Below are 23,605 nucleotides of genomic sequence, written 5' to 3'. Positions count from 1 at the left end.
CATGAATTCTGTGCTCAAGTGGATTGAAGTGTCTCAACTAATTGTAACACGGACTGCAGATTCATTAATTTCCTTATTAATCGCCAGCGCCATTCCCGTTGGATAATGTGGTGATACATGGCAAGCAAATCCTTCAAATATTGTTTAATTTTCTGCCTGACAATGTGTCGATATTGTTAGAAGAAAGTCGTTATTGGTAATCACAGCGACGTATGTAATCGACGTTCATTTACCAGTTTATACAACTATCCTCTTTGGATCTGTATGAAAAATGATCTCAAGCGCGTATACATTCATTTTCATTCATTCACTTTTTTACAGATGACAAGCTATGACGGGATTTTGCGTTACACGGTGTCACACGAGATGAAGCCAGACGGCGAACTAACCACTGATACAGACGTACAACTGAGGGTAGGTCGAGTGGCTTAATCTACCGTAGCACCCGGCATAGCAGCAGCTAAACTTCAAGCTTACATCTTTTATAAAATTCAACCAACTAAGGCGTGCTATATCGGGCATACACAGTCTGACACTTTGACCACGTGATTAAAATGGATTCTTCCGAAGATAATACTGATGGTTTCTCCCCAAAAATTTGTTTTAGTTTGCCAAATCTTTTCTGGTCAGTGAAAGTGACTATCCCACTGTTTCTCAAAGTGTTGGTTTTTTGACCTTTCAGGGAAGAGGAATTGTTCTTACTTTTCGTCATAGAAGGCCCCTCGAGGGAGGACAGAAAAAGACATACGGCCTCAAACTGTCCGAGGTAAGTACAGTGAACGAACAAATAATATAATAGCATGAACAACTCAGTATTGAAATGCCATTCAAGAACAGAAAAGTCCTTGTCGACTTTATTATTGTGAAACTATTAACCATGTCTTAACGTCTAAGATAATTATAATGAGTTGTATGTTTTTTTTCCTGTATAACCTGTGTTGCCTCTCAAACTGATTTAACCTTATTAGGGCTGGTTAAGGTACCCGGACGGTGTTCGTGTAACAAGAGATATTGTGATGACAGTCTTGTCTTCTGTGGAAAGCATCTTAGTCCGTGCGACGTACAGTACCACCACAACAAAGGCCAGGTTAGGGTTCTTGTAACAAGCTTGCTGTTACAGTAAGCTTGGCATGTTAACATTGCTGTTAACCCCAAGCAATGATCGACTACTAAACTTTCTGTAAGTTTTGATTAAAAGATTATAACGTCGAAAAGTGAGAATTCACATTGAACAAACATCGGGGGCTTTTGCAAGCTTCCAATATTAAGCTACCACCGTTGGAACAAATAGCTGTTACATTGTTAGAAATATTCAATGTCTAAACTGAAAACCTGTTGAGATGCACTGAAAACGCAATTGGAAACAAATACTAACGATTTCGGGTATGAATTTTCTGTAGGCCACCATTTTAGCCGATATGATGTCACAGGGTTGCTTCTATTATCAGATTGTAAGATTGTAAGGAAAGGACTCTTAAAAACCTTATAAAATCCGAAATGGCAGAATGAAGATCAGAGTACGTTATTCCTTTTCATTAATTAGAAATGCAAATGAACAATGTGAAATCTTGTATTAGACAATAATTTTATTACATTAAGCAATTGTTTTTGTTCACCAGCCTTTATAGTGTCAATTTGGAAACCGCTATCCCTCAAGAAACAAGGTTCGGAAAAGCCAAAAACATCGAACAGTGCGCATGCCCACCAGAATACTCTGGAACGTCTTGTCAGGTAAGCTTGCAGGCTCACATAGAAAATGTTTCCGGTGGATCACTTTTCGTGTCAATCTCAGTGTTTTCTCCTCTCGTCTGTTCATGAAACACAATATAACGATATGTAATGCTTTTTTCATTCCCTTTTTCAATGTCGTGCACGTGTGAACTTTTTGCAGGGACCACAGGAAAGGTTAATCCAGTTATAAGCAAGAACTTAATTTAATTTGTTTTGCCACTGTTAAACTATTTATGCTTGAACACTTTTACATTGTAAACAGACCAGAAATGAATGTTTGGATCTATGGCATTTTCTCACCCCTTGTTAAATCCAATATCTTTATCTTAGTCGTTCACCGCGCTTACGCATATCAAACAACGAGATTTTAAAAGCCCGAATAGATTTCGCTTTTCTGTATTTCTTTGCGCCTATGTGTAGCATAAAAACAAACTCCTCCATACTTAACGAGTTAAGAATGAACATGAGAAGCTAGGCAAACCTTCTTGGCAGCACCTCACGCCTTTGTCGTGCCTTTCCTGTGCACATCCATGACTTGATGAGCGCACGCCAGTTTCTTTGTCTGTTCTACATTTCAGCGCTGTGGCCTTGGATACACACGCTCGTCCCAAGGCCCGGATTTCTCTCCCTGTGTGCCATGTTCCTGTAATCAACATTCAAAGGAATGTGATCCGGAAAGAGGACAATGTAGGGTAAGTATATGTATTGTTCTATGTGGGTATGTGCCGCCGGGACCCATACGAGACATCATAAATATTTAAACTGATAGCTCATTGCAACCCGGCAGGAAATGTGTGACCGATGATATGTCCATATATGCCACGTGAAGCTTTCCTCTTACCAATAATTAAACATAAAAAGTTTACCTAGTCGAAAAAAAAAGAGGAAAAAATTCAAGTCAACGCCCGACCTTGTCCAGCCTTACACTGCCGTACCCTCCCCGCATAGAGAGTATGTCCTCTCATGAGAGAACTTATTGGAGGTTATTCTCTCTCCTGGATCAATTTCTTCCTACAGAAAATGTAAAATTAATTTAACATCTTAATGGCATTTTTTCCAGAGATGCGATCACAACACCACAGGCTTCCACTGTGAAAGATGTGCAGTTGGTTTCTATGGTGACGCCACGAAAGGAACGCCCAAAGATTGTGAACCATGCCCATGCCCTTTGACTACTGCTTCGAACCAGTGAGTGACACAGTAAATCCGTTTATAAAATAGGTATTGTTGGCTGTTTCCTTTAATAACGTTGACTTTCCGTATATAATAAACAGGTTCAGCCGGGTCTGTAAGATTGATTCAGACGGTCAACCGACTTGCACTGCCTGTCAAACTGGTTACACTGGTAGGACCTGTAACAGGTAACGAAAACCTTCCTTTGTCATGGACACAAGTTCTCTACATACTCTTTTAACACCCAATCACGGGGGTTTTAGAACCGAACTCCCAGTTTGAGCTGACTTGATAAATAGCTAACAAAGCGGGTGGTGTTAACCTTTAGTTATACAGTAATCCACAATCGCAAGAAGGACACGTTGATAAACCCATGTCAGTTGCCGTGCGATGCTTTCTTTTTCAAATAACTTGTTAAATTTATTTTGAACATTTTAAGGCTTACCATTTCAGCAATTAAACGTAACGTTAAGGGAAAGGGAATGACTCCCTTTCCAGCTCATGTGGTGAATAACTTTAACCTTCGTTAGTTTATTGGTTTTCCTTTATTTGATTGACCTTTCATACTTTTATACTGGGGCTTAACCTTAACGGCTTTACATGTTTACAGATGTGCTAAGGGATACAGTGGCGATCCTACCAAACCGGGTCAAAAGTGTGTCAAACTACCAGGTAAGATATCACTGAGAGTTCCATTAAGTGATCGTGCTGTCTACGGCTGGGCTGCGATACTGCTTGGTAACGTGACATCTTCCCTAGCTGACAAACACAGTCCTCGGAGTTGCTCGTACTATCTGTGACTGGGCAATAAGTATCGGAAAATTTTTAAGTGTTTTTATGAAGATTAATCAAAACTAGCATTTGTCCGTAGACTGGTTTATGCACGGGTGAAAGGTGATAAGGGTTCCTGTTCGTGATAGACGTAGCAAGAGCGAACAAGCCGAAAAGAGTTGCACTAGGAGGGATGTTTACATCATAGTTTCCCACCGGGGGTATCTTCATTCTTGACAATGTTTTTTCGTTTAAAATTTTATTCCAAACGTCTTTGCCCATATTGAGACCGACATCGCTCAGACTAAAAGTTTATTCTGTAATTTCCTCTGTTTCTAGCGGGATTCATGCCAACTGTAATAGTCAGGCCCAGGAAAAGAACAAAGACGGAAGGAGAAGATGCCATATTCTACTGTTTTGCTGGCGGAAAACAACGACCAAGAATTACGTGGTCCCGACAGAATGGAAAGCCGTTATCCAGTAGGGTGGTTGTGTCTGGGAAGGTCTTGCTGATTAGGAGAGTCAGGAAAGAAGATGAAGGAGCTTATGTGTGTACTGCTAGAAATGTGTACGGGTTTGAAACGGCTACCTCGCAACTGAATGTTAAAGGTAAGAAACGCGAAGAGTTTTCAACGGTAATCTCATTTATCCGAAACAGTGATACCTGAGATAATAGATTAGTTTAAAAACTCCGCCATTTCCAACTTCAGCCTATAATAGCGCGTGCTTGAAATAAAACTTCTATAGGAAAAGGAAACGTTCCTGTGTTTGGTCTATTGAGTTTACTTGGCCTTAGTCCAGCTCGTCGAAGCTGGGACGTGACACCGCACGGGGCAAAAGACAAAAGAAGATATTTCAAAACATCGAGAATTACGCGATTAGGTTTCTGCGCTTGAACGTTCTTTCTTTAGGAAAAAACGACGTGATGATATGGTATGATGATAATTCAGATTTTGTAGTAATCTTAGCAAGTTTGTTATCGTGATTTTCAAAACAACGTTCTCTTTATCTCGGGGTAGTAACCGTTGTTGGACCTCAACTTGTAATGGCGTTTGTTTTCTATCTCCTCCGCAACTGTCGATAGATTCACGTGAGATTTATTCCATTTTTGACCTTTTTATTGTCATAATTATATACTTGAAACTTTTGGCTTTCGCCTCGTCTTTCTGTTGTAATTTGGGTACGGGTGTTTTAATCATATCGTCTTTTGTGTTATGAATTAGCTCGGCGCGTGGATCCCATCAGCGTGTCAGTGTCACCAAAAGTCCTTCACGTTTCTTTGAACCAAACAGCTCAGTTCACGTGCAGAGCTAAGAGTGTCACTGATTACAAGCTCAAGTGGACACGTGGCATGTATGGTGCGCTTCCTGATGGGGCCGAGAGTAACAACGGTGTACTGACCATTGAGCACACCCAGACGATCCATGGAGGGACATACACATGTACTGGTAAAAACACCTTTAACGAAGACATGGTCTCCGTACAACTGAGAGTGGGAGGTGAGAGTCCATCACCTTATAGCTGGTTAAGCTATAACCTGAAATCATGCCCTCCCTCCTTACTGCTGAGCGGGGGAAGGAGGGCATGATACATTTGCTTATCGAAAGTCATGTAAAAAAAACCGGATTCTGGTTTTTCTTCTGATTGGTCGAGAAACAATACTCAATGAAGTGGTGTGGACTGATTGGCTGTCGTACTTTAACGAGACTTCCGGTCAGAAGCTTAGAAGCGGCGTGTTTACTGCGAGGACGAGTTCTCTTCTACGTTAGCTAAAGCCCTGACATATTTCAAGTGTAATTGTCTGAAGGCAGAACAGATAGACTGTGCGACGATGCGTAATTTGGTTTCGATAAAATGTTTTGGCAGTTCTTCCAATGCGTTTCGGGAAAGTTTAATTTACTCCCGATATTCCTGAGGTGTTGGAATGTTTACAAACGCGACATGATCCTATCTGTCGTGAAACAGCTCTTGTAGGTGAATTACTTGTTTTTTTTTTGTGAGCTGAAATAAAGGGACGGCATCTACAGCTGATAAATACATGTTCGCAAGCGTCATCTCACCCTGCTACTAAAAGCATTTTTATGTCAGCACGGCGAAGTTTTATGCAGACATTTTTCACGCCTGGTAGAATTCCGAGTCTCAATTTGCCGCCAACTACAAGAGTGGTTTGACAGCTCGACGACACTTTAGTTTATTTAATTTAAATTAGGGGGCGGTTGGTGGCTGGTTAAATAAATGTATCAGGCGTTCTTTTTCCCCTCTCCCTTTCGAAAAAGAAAAAAGAACGCCTGATCGCAGGTTAGTTAAGCTATCAATTTAAATGCGGCGCATGCGATACTTACCAATTTTATTCTTTCTTAGTAACAAAGCCCCAAGTCTCTGTAAGTCCTGCCAGTTTTAGCGTCCGAGAGGGAGACGCTGCTCAATTCCGTTGCTCGGCTTCTGGATTTCCCGCCCCAGTGCTCCAATGGCACGGTGGTCCTGGCGGTCGACTACCACCAGAAGCCAAAACTTCCAATGGCAACGGTCTGCTGACATTTGATGCAGTAAAAAAAGTACACCAAGGAGAGTACTTCTGTACAGCTTCCAACTTGGGCGGTATATCTAGCACGGGAACCTTCTTGAATGTCTCGGGTATGAAGGCGATTCCTTAGTTACAGAATGTTTAAAAGCACCTTGTATAACAATGGATGAGGCGTCAGCTTTCTAAATTATCCCTTTACGATTAAACGAAATGTCCAAGTGTCACCCGACAAGCGGGATTTTGTGCCGTTTGCGGCAAGATTAAGTGTGATGCTATCTATCTCTATTTTTGCTCAGTATAAGAACGACATGATGACGTTTAAATAAGACACCATAAGCAGCTTTAGTGGTTCATCAATTCTAAGATTTCTGAGCCAGTACACCAAATACAATTCTCGTCGTTCACGTGTTATGGCTTGTACTAACAACTTTTGCAAGGTCATGATATCGTTTCGCCAGATTGCAATCGTTACCATGTACCAACATAATATTGATAACTTCTCAAACGATAAGTTTCTCTTTTTTAGATCTTTCGATCTCAACCTTTGCTCTTTTCTTTGATTTTATTTCTTGTAGCTCCCGGAAGTGTCCCTACAATCTCCGTTACTCCTAACACGCTCACAGTTTTAGAAGGTGAAGAGGCCCGGTTCGAGTGCTCTGCAAAAGGAGACCCGACTCCAACTATAAGCTGGTCACGTGAAAACGGTCAACTGCCTCAATCTTCTTCTTCTGTGAACGGCTTGCTAAGTATTTTACCGACGACGCTGGAGGACGGTGGTGCCTATGTTTGCACAGCTGCTAATACGTTTGGAGCCGATGGAGTCTTGGTCACTCTCACTGTCGAAAGAGGTAAAGAGGACAAACGTCTTCAAATCTAACGTAACAAGTTCCCACTCCAGAATTTATCTTCATTTCGACATCATATGCTCGATCCATTGTGGTCTAATTTTGTTAGTTATGACATTTGGATACACAAGCCAAATGCCTATATTTCGAGAAATTACATGGGTGGTTGTTGTATATTTTGTTGAGTCTTGGATTGCCTGAGATGTAAAAAACCAACAAAACGATGAGTAATCTGGTAATATATTATGACGCGTTACAATATAACTTCACCCAAAAGAACTTGTCTTATTCCAAATGTTGCCAATAAGAGAATAAGTTCTGTTTCTATGTTGTCAAGTGTTAAAATTCTGTTCACCGCCGGCATTTTATGCTGTCTGCTAAGGAAGGGTGCATGTTTCGTAAAATGGGTCCCTTGGTTTACAAGCTTGATTCCATCTCGTTCTTTCTTAGATACCTCGGTGCGTCCAACTGCAGTCGTCTCACCAGCAAATCAAACTGTCGACGAAGGTGCCTCAGCACTTCTTTCATGCCAGGTCTCGGGGGATCCTTACCCCTCAATACAGTGGACAAGAGTTGGTGAGGAGTTAACAGACAATCACGTGGTAACCGAGGGATTGTTGCAAATCCAAGAAGCGACAAAAGAGGACGAAGGCATGTATGTGTGCGTGGCCCAGAACAAGAAAGGAGTCAAGCAAGCAACAGGCATTGTCAACGTCAAAAGTGAGTAACAAAAACTAGGAATTTTGTCCTTGGCAAAAGGGTCCCACATAATGGCAATGGTAATGGTACTTGTATAGCGCATTTACAAATCCCAAAATGCGCTTCACAGTTAGAGTTACGGGACGAGATCGGACATTAGCATATCAGGTGCCTTTGGCAGCCGCTATCTGTCCTTGTATGTGATCTCGTTCCACCACCCACCCATGGCCATGGATACATGTGAATTGGTCAGACCACAACTCCGTGCCCTACTCTTTGCGATAAGTGTGTGGGTTCTTTAACGTCCCCTGCTGATCATAACACTTCAGATGGAGGAGACGGCGCCTACGGTTTATCGTCCTTATCAGAGAACATCTACCGGTGATATATCGGTAATTGCAGATGTCATTGCAATAATTGATAGTTAAAATTTGGTTTCACCTCAAATGGGAAAATACAAAAGGACTTTACGTGGCAACGAAATGAGAGCATATGTTTTCGCCCTTTCAGGTAAGGAGATGCCAAAGATAGAAATCATGCCAGCAAGAAGGCTTACAGTTACGGGAGGAGAGACTGTGGTGTTCCGGTGTGTAGTCAAGGCTGGTAACCCGCCTCCTGCAGTGGTCTGGGAAAGAGAGGAACATGAACCGCTGAACAGCAGTAATGACGGTGTTTTGGTGATTTCGCCGGCCTCTGGTGACAGCCAGGGAAAGTACATTTGTAAGGCAACAAACGACATGGGATCCACCGAGGCTATCGCTCTTCTTATCGTCCAAGGTAATCAATGTAACATACATCAATTATCGAAAGAACCGTTAAGACTGGCAAGATTTATCTGGCGTTAACTCGCATTGCAAAATTATGTCACTGCTGTGCCTTCTCTGTGTTTCAATCTTTTATCATTTCGTTATCAGACACAGAGGTCTATGCCCAATTGTGATTTCTGCGAAAGACGATGTGTAAAGGACAAGTCTTCCTACAACCTGACTAACCCACGTGACCGGAGCTTATCCCGGTTTCCATAACATGAGTGACTAGGGTTATTACTACTCCCCTTAGATGGGATTTTAGTCCAGAGCGGATAACCCCCAGCATCATAATAAGGTTCCCCCAGACCTGGAACAGATTTGCACACCTTGGTTTAGTGAGGAAGTGTTGATGTACTAAGCGCGCGTTCGTTTGGGATATTCTGGAATAAGAATATTTATTCCGGAATGTTTGGATTTCCATCCCGACTATTCTGCTCCTGCGATATGGAAATCCAAGTATTCCGGAATGAGAAGAGCACCCAAACAAACGATTACTCGCATTATTCTAATTATTCTTATTCCGGATTGATCCCAAACGAACGCGCTTTAAACCTCCAGATCTCCAAACCGCTAATAGTAGGACAACACTCTTTTTTCTACATAGAAAAGCATAAATAAAACCAAGCAATCTTGAGTGTTGTGTCAATCTGAAAGGATTTTGATCACTTTTGCCTGTCAAAGGTTCTTAGCTAAGGTCGTTATGAAAAGTCTTGCCAAAACAACTGCTGATGGTTTTAATTAGTGAAGGAAATACATATGTCAATCATGGGAGATTCAAAGAGTTTCATAGGTATATACCACCTTTATATGTAAGAAACCTATTGTCATGCGTTAAAAGGATCGACTCTTCATACTTGATCCATTGTCCAGGTGAACCCAACATCATAGTAAGCCCGTCAAGTCTTGTGTCCGTGACAGCTGGTAGTACAGTCACGCTGGAATGCGCAGCCGCAGGTGACCCACCTCCGTCTGTTCAGTGGATTGCTCCAGAGAATTCTCGACCCAATCTCCAGCAGATAGAAAGCAGGCCTGGTTTGTTTAAACTAATGATAGAGGACGCCAGAGCAAAGGATCAGGGTAACTACACGTGCCAAGCTAGAAACTTGGTGGGAACAGCGCGGGAAAGTGTTCAGTTGATAGGTAAATAAATGTATACCTTATTATAGAAAATTAACGATACATGTTATTAACGCGAATTTCAAGAATTCGCGTTAATTGTATTGACGTTAACTTTTTTAGCATAAGGAATATGCAGAACGTTTCTTAAATTCGCGTTAATTTTATTACGCGTAAATTTTGTTCGCGTTGTTAAAATGCTTCCTTATATTCCTATAATAAGGTATATTCTTTGAAGGTTTTTTACGAGTCTATGACGAATTTTGAGTTGTCAGCTACAGTGGATCCTGATTTCTCGGATTTCCAATGGAAAAAAAGTGGATTGAGATACATCGGAATTTAGAGGACAACGGGGAGATAAGGCTGCGGTGTTTGAAATAGAGAAGCAATGAGAAATGATTTGACGTTTGAGTTATCGCGAGTTTCGAAAAATTGAGGGTTCAACAAATCAGGATTCCACTATTATATTTCTTATGCCATGAAAATATCAAAGTTAGCACAGGGTCACTGGCTTTGAAGGTAGGGGTGACCCTGGGGAGCGAGCTAACACTTTTTCGTGTAAACTTTGGCTCTCCTACCAGGGAGAAGTCAGGACAAACGAAGTTGATTCAGTGTTTTGCTAGTACGTTTATAAACCTCAAGTCGTCTCAGTAAGTTATTTTATTACCATTTATATGAGATCAAATTTGATTTTTGTCCAGTTACTGTGGCACACGAAGCTCCAGAAGTTACCGTGGAATCTATTTCTAATACGGTTATCCAAGGTGAAAAGGCCGAGTTCCGCTGTAACGCGTCTGGTATACCAACTCCGAGTATAACCTGGGAGAGACTGGGCTCTGATCTACCCAACGGTGCACTTGATAGGAATGGACTGCTGATCATCCCGTCTGCAGGCCCAGAAGACGCAGGGGTATACTTTTGTAAGGCTATGAACAGTGAAGGAGAAGATAGCGCTAACGTGCAGTTAGAGGTCATAGGTAAGAAAATGTAACATAACCTAGAACAGTCGCCTGGTGTTTCCAATAACGCCCTTCCTCCCCTTGTGACAGTTGATGTTGAATAATTTCTAGTGCAATACTCGGTGGCTTCCTTGTTTCTGTTGAAACCTTTTTTCTCTTTGTGCAATTGCTTGTCATGCTTAGATTCTCTTTATTCTTTTAGACGCTTTATTCTGTTTATTACTTTTGCCAGTTCACTGCACCCCTCTATAATGCCTTCTGACATTTTATTATGGCGACAAAGAGAAAGGTCCTTCATTTCTTTAACGAGAAGTTCTAACGTCGTCCGCAGTCCGAAGGGTCTACATTTGAAGGAAAAGCGCCCTAGAGACGAGGTTGCCAAAGTACAAGTCAAGAAGGGGAGGAAGATCGCAGCAGAAGAGAAATTCAGCAAACGGAAACTTTTACTTGTATATACGTAATTTAAAGTTAACGGTGTCTTTTAGATCCTACTGCTCGAACTCACCTCCTCACTAGATATGTGATTAGAGATAAATTGTCAAGTACCACCAAACTGTACACCACATTAACGAGGCCTTTTTTTCTTTTAACCTAGTTCCTCCCCGTGTCGAGGTGACTCCATCCCAGCTGTCTGTAAATCAGGGAAGTTCCTTTCGCCTCTTTTGTCTTGTTAAACCATCACTTCCGGTGACGTGGTCAAAAGTTAACGGAAGTATTCCCAGCGGAAGTGAGGTGGACAAGGGAACACTGATTGTTAACGAGGTGGAAGTGGAACAGACCGGAAAGTATCGCTGTCATGCTAGCAATGCAGCGGGCTCTAGTGAAGGTTTTGCAAGCGTCACAGTGTTTGGTAAGAATTATTTATAGTTGGTTAAAGGGACTGTGTCGCGGATTTTAGAAAATGGCAATCAAATGACCATCAAATTCGTTGAAATAACCTCTTAAAACAGCGAAGGAACATTTCAAAAGTACACCAAATACAAAAGAAGGTACGGATGGCCAAAAGCGATTGGAACGGATTGCGATATGGGTTTTTGTAATATTTTTGTGCTAAACAATTTTCAAAGTATATCTTGTTTGCTTTTAACTTTAAATTATAACGCTCGAGAGACACATATGGTTGCAATGAAGCTATTGCTTTGTCATTCATTGAATAAATTTCTTTGCAAACATTAAGTTTCATAGCGAATATTTTTCAAAATTTAATAAACTAAACTAAACTCAGCCGTGACACAGTCCCTTAAAAACATCCTGCCATAGCACACAGTTTGTGAATGTAACTGAAGAGGATATAGAGTCCATAATCTGTCTGAGTTCATTTGTTTTAGAATTTAGGCCTCGTGTTTACGAGTCGTCTTGCTCTGACGTTCAGCAAATTGTACGCCTTCTTCTTCGCAACATTTCAACGGTTTAGGTCTCTATATGAAAATTAAAAGCGATTTTTTTTGCAAATTCATTTCCTCTATACAGCAGTTGTCTCTTTTCACATAGTATCGTCAAAACGAATTCTCTGGTCCCAAAATCTGGAGTTGATTACCTCATTATTTTGATTCTTTCTTAGTTGCACCGCAGGTAACGGTCTCCCCGGAGGCCTTGGTAGCCTCGCCAAATTCAAATGTTAGTTTCCAGTGCAACGCAACCGGCACACCAGATCCTGTGATTACGTGGACGAAAGAAGGCGTAGATCTTCCCAGGAGGCATTTGGTTGCCAATGATGTGTTAACTCTGACACGCATTGTGAGTTTGGATGAGGGACGGTACATATGCACAGCTACTAACGCGGCTGGATTCTCTCAAAAACCTGTCATACTCACAGTTGAAGGTTTGTGAGTTTTTTTTAATTTCCAGGCTAATGTTTTTGGAACTAAGGTTTGTTCAAGGTCGTTTTCTGAAGTTGGTGAAAAAGTTGCAAGCTGCGGCGGAACCGCGCTTATTTTCCAGTCACATCCAGTCGTACCGCAGTCGTACCGTTATGTATCTTGGTGGAACCGTAGTTACACTTCATAGTGTACCGCAGCTGTACCGCAATCTATGCCCAGATGAGAAGTTCGACGCTTGAACAAAGCTCGATTAGTACTCTTAGTAATCATCTAATCTCACTAAACTCGATCAGTATAAGCTTATGTGCGAACGTCCCCTTCCGTCTACCTTCCTCGCCGTTATAGATATATAAACACTTTTATTCTTGAGTGTAGTGAATAATAAGGATGGTAAATTTTAAACTCGGTGATAAATAATGAAGAAAAATTGTTCAACAATGACACGAGCATGGGACAAAGAAAACTTCTGAGTCCCCGAGGGGAATCGAACCCATGGCCTCCCAGATACCGGTTGGGCGCTCTAAGCAACTGAGCTACGAGAGACTCGTGGTGAGCTAGGCCATTTCCTTGGTTTATTATGTGACACGCGTCCTGCATACTGTTAGGATAAGCAATTTCGAAACAATTTTTCTTCACTTTTATTCTTGCTGGCAACGCCTCTTTGTAACATGTAAGTTCGACGTATAAATAGTATGAAAAGCTTACTGTAGAAGCTTAGCTGAACTTATGACAGTTTGATAATGCTCGTGACAGGTTAAACTTTAAAAAAAAATAATTGCTATTCAAAGCTTTTCTTACTTTGTTTCTTTCTTTTCTTTCCAGATCTTCCTAGTGTCTCTATAACAGGCGGAGCGTCAGTCAAAACTGTACCAGTGGGCGGCTCACTAACACTTGAGTGTCGCGGGACGGGAATCCCAAAACCTGAAATTGTATGGTCCAGTGTTGGTGGTCCCTTACCCGAGGGAATAGTTATAGAAGGCGGACTTCTGGTTATCGCCAACGCCCGGCATTCACACGGGGGAGCCTATGCTTGCAATGTTACCAACAGAGTTGGCTCTGTGCAGTCCCAAGTTGCTGTCTTTGTACAAGGTTCGTGTCAAAGTTTATCAAAACAAAGTTAATGTAGACGTAGACTCATTCGCAACCGTTACTTCGTGGTCACGCGGCGCTCAAACCGTAAAATAAATAACGAAATGATTCTTGATGTAATGTATATGAAATGATTCATATATGAACTGCGGATTTATATGAAAGTGATAAATGATCATCGCAGTGAATTTCCAATTTAAGCAATTGGAATAAAGAAGCCTGAAAAAAATTCAGGGCTTTAACGGGATTCGAACCCGTGACCTCCGCGATACCGGTGCGATGCTCTACCAACTGAGCTATTGAAGCCACGCATTGGGAGCGAGGTCAATTGTGAGTTCATATTTTACCCGTGAGAGGAGTGAAATGATGTAATGTCCATATGTGGACATTACATCATCGGAATGATGTGATATCATATCCATCCGCAGTTCATATATGAATCATTTCATATACATTACATCATTTCACTCCTCTCACGGGTAAAATATGAACTCACAATTGACCTCGCTCCCAATGTGTGGCTTCAATAGCTCAGTTGGTAGAGCATCGCACCGGTATCGCGGAGGTCACGGGTTCGAATCCCGTTGAAGCCCTGAATTTTTTTCAGGCTTCTTTATTCCAATTGCTTAAAGTGGAAATTCACTGCGATGATCATTTATCACTTTGAAATGATTCTTATTAACTAATCCATGAATGGGGCTTTTCAGACCAATGTAGACAAACACAAAAACAACTTTTCTAAATAAACAAAACTTGACTAAAATCCCAGATGGCAAGGGGCAGACCAGTTGGCACCCAATTTTCACTGCGGAGAAAAGTAATCTAGATGGGCATAGCTGAGGAAAGAAAACCTAGTGACTAATTCAAGTACCAGCGCCATGGAACGCATAACGATATATTATCTCGCTTAAGATGAGCAAAACGAACCAAGCAAGAAAGAAAGAGAGAACGTTTGTTAATCAACAACAGTTACTTTAAAATATGAACTTTTTTCGTTTTCAGAGGCTCCCAAGGTTACAGTTACTCCACGGAAATCCCGAATAAGGATAGGCGAGCCCGCAGAATTCACCTGTATCGCTAGCGGTTCGCCTTCACCAAAACTGACATGGCGGAAATTGAACGGTTCACTTCCGGTGAATGGCACTGTGCGAGGTGGAGTACTTAGTATTGCTAATGTGACTCAAGAGGATGCTGGGATTTATTTCTGTGAAGCTTCCAATGTCGAAGGATCAGCGAAAGGAAATGGAACTTTAGATATCAAAGGTAGTGTAGGCGTTGTACAGGAACATTTTACAAAACACCGCGAAGACTGCGAACTCAATTAACTGATGTAGAATCGGGAATTCAAATCCTACGTGGTATCCCCTCACCACTCCCCGGCTATGTTTACCTTAGTACAAAAAGTAACCAACTATTTGTTTCTTTTCTCTTAGTAACCGTACCGAAGTTTACTCAAAGGCCGCTGTCCTATCTGAGCCTACCAACATTAACTGAGGAACCGCTTAATTTCACTGTTGAGATTGTCTTTGCACCAGAGATGGCAGATGGACTCTTATTATACAACGATCAGCTCACCAATGGCTCTGTTGGAGACTTCATATCGTTTGGAATGTCAAACGGATTTGCTGAATTTAGGTGGGTGCTAGTCTGTTACTGACATAATAATCTGACTTATCGCCTTCCTTCAAATAAGCGCTATGTCTGCCAAATTTTGATGTAAGTCGACAAAAGTTTTCCCTCTTTTTTCAAATAATATCAATTCTCAACTCGTTTGACTGCGAGTTGACAAAAGTCTATGTAAGAACAAAAATCATTTTTGTCCCTCAGAGAAGGTAAGATGCGGTACTAGGTGCCGCTCGTCGGCGTCCTCCCAAATAAGCGCTCTTCCTTGAATTCCCAACTGAGCCGAGCGTTAAATCAGAGCATTACGGTCATAGTTTATCAGACGGGCATATTTGCCAGCATAAAGGCATGTACGAGAGTCGACCAGGGTCGGCGGATGGAACTTTGATAAGAGTTTTCTTCCGTTGTCAACGCGCGGTGAAACTAGTTAAAGATTTGCCAAATTTGATGTCACCTGCCTGTCAAAAAGAGCGAATCATTCTAGTCAGTTCTCATCAAAATATGAGCAGGCGGTGCAACGAGAGCAAAAGTTTGAATTCTCGTTAACTCGCGCGTGCACTCGCATTTACTCCTGGTTTATAAAGGATTTTGGCGGCGTATCATGAATCCAGGAAGTCCTCTTGAACTTTATCTATAGCTCTTATAACCAACTTTGCATTTCCTTAATATCTCGTAATAATCTATAAAAAAAATAACCACAGATGTTTCGTGAATTTCAGATTTAACCTTGGATTCGAGCCCGCAATTATCAGAAGCCAGCAACCACTGCGTCTGTACGAGTGGCACACAGTCATCCTATCACGTGACGAGAAAGAAGGCAATCTGACTGTTGACAACAAGCCACCTGTGACAGGGATTTCTAAGGGAGGTAGTACGGGGCTTAACTTGAACCGACAGTTGTACGTGGGAGGAGTCCCAGACTTTTCGTCCATAAGTTCTTTGTCGGGTTTCAAATTAGGCTTCGTTGGCTGCTTGAGCTATTTGGTAATTGATGGGAAAGTTGCAAACCTTGGTAAGTTTTATAATGTCATTTTATCCGTGCATATACGTGTTTTAAATGCTATTCCAATATCTTGTTATAAGCATCTCTTAAAAACTGTATCAGACAATAGAATGGGCCATACAAAATGTGCAAACTAACAGAATGGTCTTGTTTCTCTAATTCGTTAGAATCAAAGAAATATTTTAGCTCTCTCTCCTTGTTTGCGAACGCAGACGCATTTGCGGCTGTCGCGTGTCTCCGCCGGAAATTAGCGACAGCCGCAAATGCGTCAGTGTTCCCAGGCTATCCTTGTTTTGATAACTATATAAACACGTGAAATGCTTTCTGTTTCTCAACTGTAAAATATCAAGCCAAAATATATTTAGGCTGGTCTTTTGTTAAACTTTTGTTATCAAACTATACTGCGCTTCTAATAAAACGTCAATTTATCACTTTCATTTTTGTACCATATTGGTGTTACCATACGTAGGAGATCCCATCAACCGCGTAGGACTGGAAGATTGTGACGTCTGCGCAACCAGGCCTTGTAAGAACGGTGGTTCATGTAAGGAGGTGACGGGAGCCTGGGGCTTTGTCTGTAGTTGCAGGACTGGTTACTCGGGAAGAACTTGCCAAGGCGCCGGTCAGCGGTGTTCTCCTGGAGTTTGCAATGAAGGACGTTGTGAGAATATCGGAGACGATGGTTTTAAATGTATTTGCCCAGCAGGTTACTCTGGGGAGTGGTGTGAAGAAGGTGTGTTGTAGTATGTTAACTCGAGTTTGCAGTAGAGTATAGATGGTTAGAGTTGATGACGTGGAATTAGTGAATGTACCATCAAACTTGCACAACTTTTTTTAATACTGACGATCTATAAGCCTGCATGCTGGCGTCTCTTGTTTCATCACGGGAGTGAAAAGAAATACTGAGGAGATGTCTGCACGCAGGCTGCCTTTCTAAGCATGGTGTTAACCTACATAAAAGTATACCACACTTATAAACGTATACTACTCTAATACTGTCTTCCTTCAGTTAAGACTTTTGTAAAGAAGTTAATTTGTTTTAATGAACAGGAAAAAAAAACAATATTAATCTTTGTCAGCGTGCAACTGTCTCAAAGAAATCCAACAACGTGTTCGAGGTATTTAACTGTAAATGTATGTAATATCTTGTGACCAAAGGTTGTACAACGAGCCTGTTGTTATCTCTGTTTTTCTCACTCTTTCTTCAGGAGCTCCCATAGACACGCCCATGTTCGAGGGTAATTCGTTCATATCATTCCCGGGCATCGAAGGCGCTGCTCAACAGTTAAAACTCGCCATTAGATTTATGGTTCAAAAATCAGGCAATATGCTTCTGCTTTACAACGGTCAGCGTTGGTATCCTCAACGAGGAGACTTCATCTCGTTGGCTATCATTGGCGGAAAAGTTGTGTTTATGTTTGATCTGGGGAGTGGTCCTGGTACTGTGCGAAGCGCCAGAAATATCACCGTGGGAATGTGGCACACTGTTCTGGTGGAGCGTAACCTCGACAGGAGCTCTCTGTTACTCGACAGTGATCCAGCTGTCACAGACCACTCACCCTGCTGCACAAAAGGACTGAACATCGCTTTAGACTTGTTCATAGGCGGCGTGGAAAACTTCACAAAGATAGACACTCGCAAAGTTGGCGTTAATTCTGGGCTCGTTGGTTGTATATCTGCTGTATCCGTGGATAACAGAGAAATCAACTTGATCAAGTCAAACCTCAAATTGCGTGACATCAAGCAGTGCACCGAATGTCTCTTACCTTGTGAGATAAAACCGTGTCTAAACAACGCCACATGCCTACCGATCGGCAAAACTAGTTATACCTGTTCGTGCGCGCCAGGGTATACTGGACGACACTGCGAGTTCACTTTGGTTGGACCAGAAAAGAACAAGACCTGTCTGAATAGCGGAGTAGCTTTTCCTCCGTCTGATAGGATATGTGCATGCCCATTAGGCTACGGAGGAGAGCGCTGCGAGAGTTGTAAGTATTCCGACAAGAGCGGGGTGTTCTTTAGAAGGTTACTTTTTTTCTTTCGTCGATTTATTACAAGAAACTCAGAAATGTAGCAATCTCGAGATTACGTCTTATCAATGTTGGGCTTCTGGTCAGGTAATTGAGGCTACGCGAATAATGTTGCCTTGAAGAAATGGTATAGAACAGACGTTAATTATGCTGAGGGGAGTTGTAGCTGCCACTAATAATAGTTTGAAATGCATGTATCCTTTGTTTGAGAATTTGATGTCAAATAATGTCCATAAAATATGACTAAATGAGACTGAAATATATACTGTACTGGTCAAGTTTGAATCTCGCGTCTCCGCAAAGTGGACTGATGTTTCCAAGGCGCCCATGTTTCCAAGCATTAATTTATCAAATTAGCTCTTGTGTTACCTAATGAATACTTTACTTTCGTCGTAGTCGTTCAACTTGGAGAGAGCGCTTCCTTCAGTGGAGATGGTTACTTACAGTTCCCGGGCCCACTGATGCGAGGACCGAGGTATGACAACACTGCCCTTTCCATTGTCTTTTCAGATTAATTGTGTGTTTACTTCAGTTTTCATATCCTGATTAATTTAGTGTAATGTGCTCTAAATCAGATGGAAACCGTTCCGGCCTTACTAGGGTAGTTCAGGGAATTTAAATCAAATCCTAAATGATGTTTTCCGCATGATTTCAGGGTAGTGAAACCAGATTATATGTCACTTGAAATAAAAACCGAGGCACAGAATGGAGTAATTTTATGGCAGGGCCAGGTGAGCTATGCTTATATCAGATATGTCCAGGATTGAACGCTAATGAGATGTACGTTCCTCATGACAGGCATCACAAAGTGTCCTCATTAATAAAAGTTCACCCAAACACACCAGAATCTGTCGAATATGAAGTAATATGGAAATGTCAAACAACACAATCAAACATGAAGTACTTATTAAACAATACTTGCGTTCAATCTTGGACATAAGTGAGGTTTTGTGGGGCACATCAGGGGCGTAGGGAAGGCAGGTTCCCCCCCCCCCCCCGCCCTTTGTGGGATTTTTTTGGATAAAATATATAAACATTGGCGAAAACACGCAAATCTTAAGATCAAACATGGCATCCATGTATTGCTAGATACCCAACTTATGCAGCTATTTTGCAGGTTTGTCCCTCCCCCATGCTCACTGCCCAGGGGTTTGGTTTCGCGCTTGTTGCCGTCCGGCTGTTTAATATGAAACACCCAGTAGTTCATTCACAAAATAATTATTTTTAAAAGTGTTGCATTTGTTAATCAAAGATAGAGTTAACCTCACTTGGACTGGACAGAAACTATTTAAATTAATGCCAACCTTTCATCGTGCATTCATCTCTCATGCGCCTTCCCACTCTGGGCCTCCAGCTAAACATTTCAACCCTGGCTCTGACTGCTCATACAAAAATTTCACTTTTGAGAACACAACCTGGATGTCGACGTGCCAATATGTTATGTACCCTGGGCTTAACATAGTAAGTGTGACCCCCTCTTTGAGAAATCCTAGCTACGCCCCTGTGTCAATGTCAAAAGCAGTAAACGATGAGCAAAAAACTGTTTGTTGGTATGTTACAAACGCGTCCAATAATTATTTAGCATGTTAAACTAAAGAAATTAAACGTCCCTTGATTGGAATATTACGTAAGCGGATGCACCTGATATCGAGCTTAGCTGAAGAAGAATTCACAGCCTCGAACAGCCGAACATGAGATAACAGCTACCCATTGCCTCGAAGAAAGACATAAACACGTTCGGTTTTCTACTTTCTTTGTAGAGAGGAGACCACTTTGCAATTGGTTTAAGAGAAGGATACCTAGAGTTCAGGTCAGTTAGTTGGCTGTTGTTCTCTGCCTTTTATTTGGCACATGTAACGGAATAGTTTTATTTGTTCTTTATATCCTGCAAAACATGTTGATTTTGTAAGAATGTAAAATGCTTTCTGCTTTATGTACATGCAGACACTGATGCTTCATTTTGCTATTCAGATTTGAGCTCGGCTCTGGCCCAGCTGTTCTTCTTTCCTCGTTACCAGTCAACGACGGTCAGTGGCATACTGTCGAGGTGTTCAGGTGAGAAACCTTGCGTACCCACTTATCATGGCAAATAAGAAGCCGCAATCCTGATGTTGAGGTAGTTGTAAACAGTCTGTTATTTTCTCTTTCTCTTCCGATTATTAGGAGTTACAAGGAAGGCTCCCTTAAAGTGGACGACGAGGAGCCCGTTAATGGCACGTCTGCTGAAGGAAGCAGTGGGTTGAACATACAAGGATCAATATTTATAGGTGACCAAAGAAAAGTGTTGTTCACGAGTTTTTCTTTAACGTGCAACGCCATCTACCTGTATTTCTTCGTCAGTTTACGAAAGCTGGTGCAATGGAAAAGGAAGTTGAATTGCTTAAATAGCGCAGAGTTAAAAATGTTTGTTGTTATTGTTGCCAAAAATAAATCTATACTAAATGGAATTTAAATTTCCATATTTGAAAAAAATTCCTTGTACAGCGTAACACCCTCTTCTTCATAAAAGTAATCGCGAAAACAAAAGCAACGTTCTCCTGTTGGAATGCCTAGATTAAGACGTACTTTCCTATTGATGACGCACGATGATAGAAGGCGCGATTCGAAATCTAAGGGTGTTTCACATAGTTTTGCTAGAAAGCGCCCTTTTCTCACAGAAACAACTGTAAGGACTGAAATGTCTTAATAGTTTATTTCGACCTCTTTATTGACAGGAGGAGGTGACAACATTGTGGAAATGACTAACAACAAGTTTGATACTGGTTATACCGGTTGTGTAAGAAGAGTTTACTTCAAGACCAGGAAAATTAACCTTCAAGCTGACGCGAGTCTCGGCTGGAACGTTCTTCCATGTGACAGCCAGATTGCAGAAACATAACATAATATTAAGAAAACACACTAAGTGATTAGTGTTTGTTTACTGGTGTTTGGAGGGATCAATGCTTTGAAGAGGGCAGCGAATTGAACCGCAAGTGCAATAAGCGACGCGTTTTGACAGTCTATGTACAATTCACTTACAAGTTACAGTAACAAGTCTAAATATCAAAAAATCACTGCAGCGACGTCAACGTCTCCAACTGGTTACTCAAATGAAAACAATCTTGCATTTGCTGGCTGCGCACCGAAGAGAACTTGAAAAGTTTCCGATGTGTTTCCGATTCGGTTTCCCCAGTAGGCATAACGCAAGCACACGGAAGGTTACGGAAAGTTGTGACTTCAGCTTCTATCAAGTTATAATTGTAATGTTACATATGTGCCGAAAACCTGCTATTTTAACGAAGGAGAACAAATATTTTGCTCGATTTGGCGCTAGTTCGTCAGACTGGAATATTTCGGCGTAGAGTCGAAAAAGTTAGTAAAGTACCACAGAAGTTGATCCTCGACCGCGGTTGTTCGAAGGTCGATTAATGTCAATCTGGAATTAATAAATTGATTTCATCGGACGAGTTTTTTAGTTGTAGTTTAAGATAAGTCAAAGTAAAAACAAAAGGGCATAGAAAAAATATTGACAATTATTATTGGCAACTTGTAAAACTAGATTATATTAGTCCTGATTTGACTGCTTTGCTGCATTTGGATAAACAGTATCTGGAGGCCTCATTGTATTAACAAATCAGGGGTGACGCTGTGTTAAGCGATATTGTTACATATTTTATAACATAGAGGGCAAAATTACTGAATGCTGATTGGCTGAGACAGAGGGCATTTTTCCTTAATTTTGGTAATTGCCCCGGGCAAAATTACTAGATCCTGATTGGACAAACAGGAAAATTGCTCGTTTCTGATTGGCTGATTGCGCTGCACTTCGTTGGCTGCAAGACGGCGGGATTTTGAGCAGAATTTTCAAACACAGCGCTCGCTTAGACATCGATCTTTTCCAAATTTGACTTCAGTTTCCGCAGATATGTGATGAAAATGGAATGGAAACGGGGTGATAGCTTGAAACGAAGATCCGAAAGCTGAAACAGAAGATTATTACAGTTGAAAACGGTACAAAAATTGCATCAGACACTTGCGAGTGTGCGACGATTCAAACTCATTCACAGCGGCCGGCAACTGACATCTCCGTTTCACTTCTGTCATCTCTAAGACTCATCACCAGCAACGCAGGATATAAATGAGGACATACATAGTTGTTTCTGTGAAAGAAGGTCACATGTACCGGACAAATTACTTCTACAAGTTTGTTTGGGGTCGTCGTTTGCTGTTATCTATGTCGAGGACTGACATGTGAAGCCGCTCGTAGACGGAAAGCTTCAAAACGTGCAAACAGGTGAATAAAATTAAGCTTACGTTTATATTGAGTGTTCGCTTGTTCAGTTGTTAATAGCTTTTTATTATTTTCACGACTTTCATACATTTCATTGCATACAACTGTCAGCGTTATTCTCTTCGAACGCCAAGATTTGCTCGATTATGAGGAACGTTTTCGTTTTGCAAGCCAAATTATTTTAAAAGCTTCGCGCTGTACCGATAAGTTATTATAAGCATCGACAATTTTCAGAAAAGTTTGCCCTCTATGCCATAAACAAGTAATCACATGTGTCCTCGTAAAATTAAGGATTAATATCACTTGTGTTTTCAGAAGTTGTAGAAATTGCCCTCGTCGCTTCGCGACTCTGGCAATTTCTACAACTTCTGAAAACACGCGTGATATTAATCCTTTATTTTACTCGGCCCCATGCGATTACCTATACTAATCTCTTTGCGGTTAAAGTACGCGATCAAAATTTAATATGATTGAAACGAATATTCGTATAGATTTATGGATAATCTATTTTTAGATTGATTGTTTAGAGAACATTACTGAAAACGATAAGCAAAACCTGGCCCTTTTAATTGCTTTTCTGTAGATCCATATGTATTATATAAAAAAGAAAACAGATATTCCGATATATAAAAAGGGAATAAGCTTATTTGTCTTCTAGCAAGATATATATGATATGCTAACTATGTCCGACTGCTCACCTTGTAAAAAGTAGTATAGAGTGCGTTCATGGCGGCCATATTGGAGGAGTGAAACAATAAAATGATTTTCTTTTGGGAAAGAAATCATTTTTATGCAAATATCTTTTATTGTTTGACGTCTCTAACAAGGCTGCCATGAAAACACTCTATAGTCTTCCAAATGTTGCTTTTTATATTTATATTGGCTTTTTCATAAAGAGAAAAGCTCTGCTACAGCAATGTATATCTTACACAACTTGTACACAAATATGTTATCCTCTTCGTATTTTTTTGTTATTGACTAGAGGATAATGTCGTTTTGTGACATTTATCTACATATTTGTCATATTTCATAACTAGTCAATGGCTTTGCTAAAAATAAAGTCTAATGTACCAAGGAATATGTACTTTACTTTGCAATATAATGTCCCATTCACTTAAAGAAATCAAAATGCCCTTTGGGTCA

At 41.1% G+C, this 23,605-nt stretch overlaps 1 protein-coding gene across 1 annotated transcript; it reads left to right on the top strand.

The window, feature by feature from the left end:
• The first annotated feature begins 321 nt into the window (after positions 1-321).
• On the top strand, positions 322-23,540 carry LOC144657114 (basement membrane-specific heparan sulfate proteoglycan core protein-like). Its single transcript, XM_078517410.1, has 30 exons — positions 322-414; positions 683-766; positions 969-1,087; positions 1,620-1,731; positions 2,310-2,423; positions 2,792-2,919; positions 3,006-3,092; positions 3,515-3,576; positions 4,015-4,284; positions 4,899-5,174; positions 6,037-6,309; positions 6,775-7,047; positions 7,495-7,764; positions 8,254-8,520; positions 9,423-9,692; positions 10,370-10,645; positions 11,223-11,477; positions 12,189-12,449; positions 13,270-13,536; positions 14,539-14,799; positions 14,970-15,171; positions 15,879-16,171; positions 16,632-16,895; positions 17,371-18,150; positions 18,589-18,667; positions 18,848-18,923; positions 19,953-20,002; positions 20,164-20,247; positions 20,356-20,459; positions 20,907-23,540. The coding sequence occupies exons 1-30, from the start codon at positions 322-324 to the stop codon at positions 21,068-21,070; spliced, it is 6,114 nt and encodes a 2,037-aa protein (XP_078373536.1). The 3' UTR covers positions 21,071-23,540.
• Positions 23,541-23,605: the final 65 nt, after the last annotated feature.

Source organism: Oculina patagonica, chromosome 6 (assembly GCF_052425735.1).
Source record: "Oculina patagonica isolate OP01 chromosome 6, crgOcupat, whole genome shotgun sequence".
NCBI lineage: Eukaryota > Metazoa > Cnidaria > Anthozoa > Scleractinia > Oculinidae > Oculina > Oculina patagonica.
Note: the sequence above shows the minus strand (reverse complement) of the source record. Positions and strands in the feature narration are given on the sequence as shown.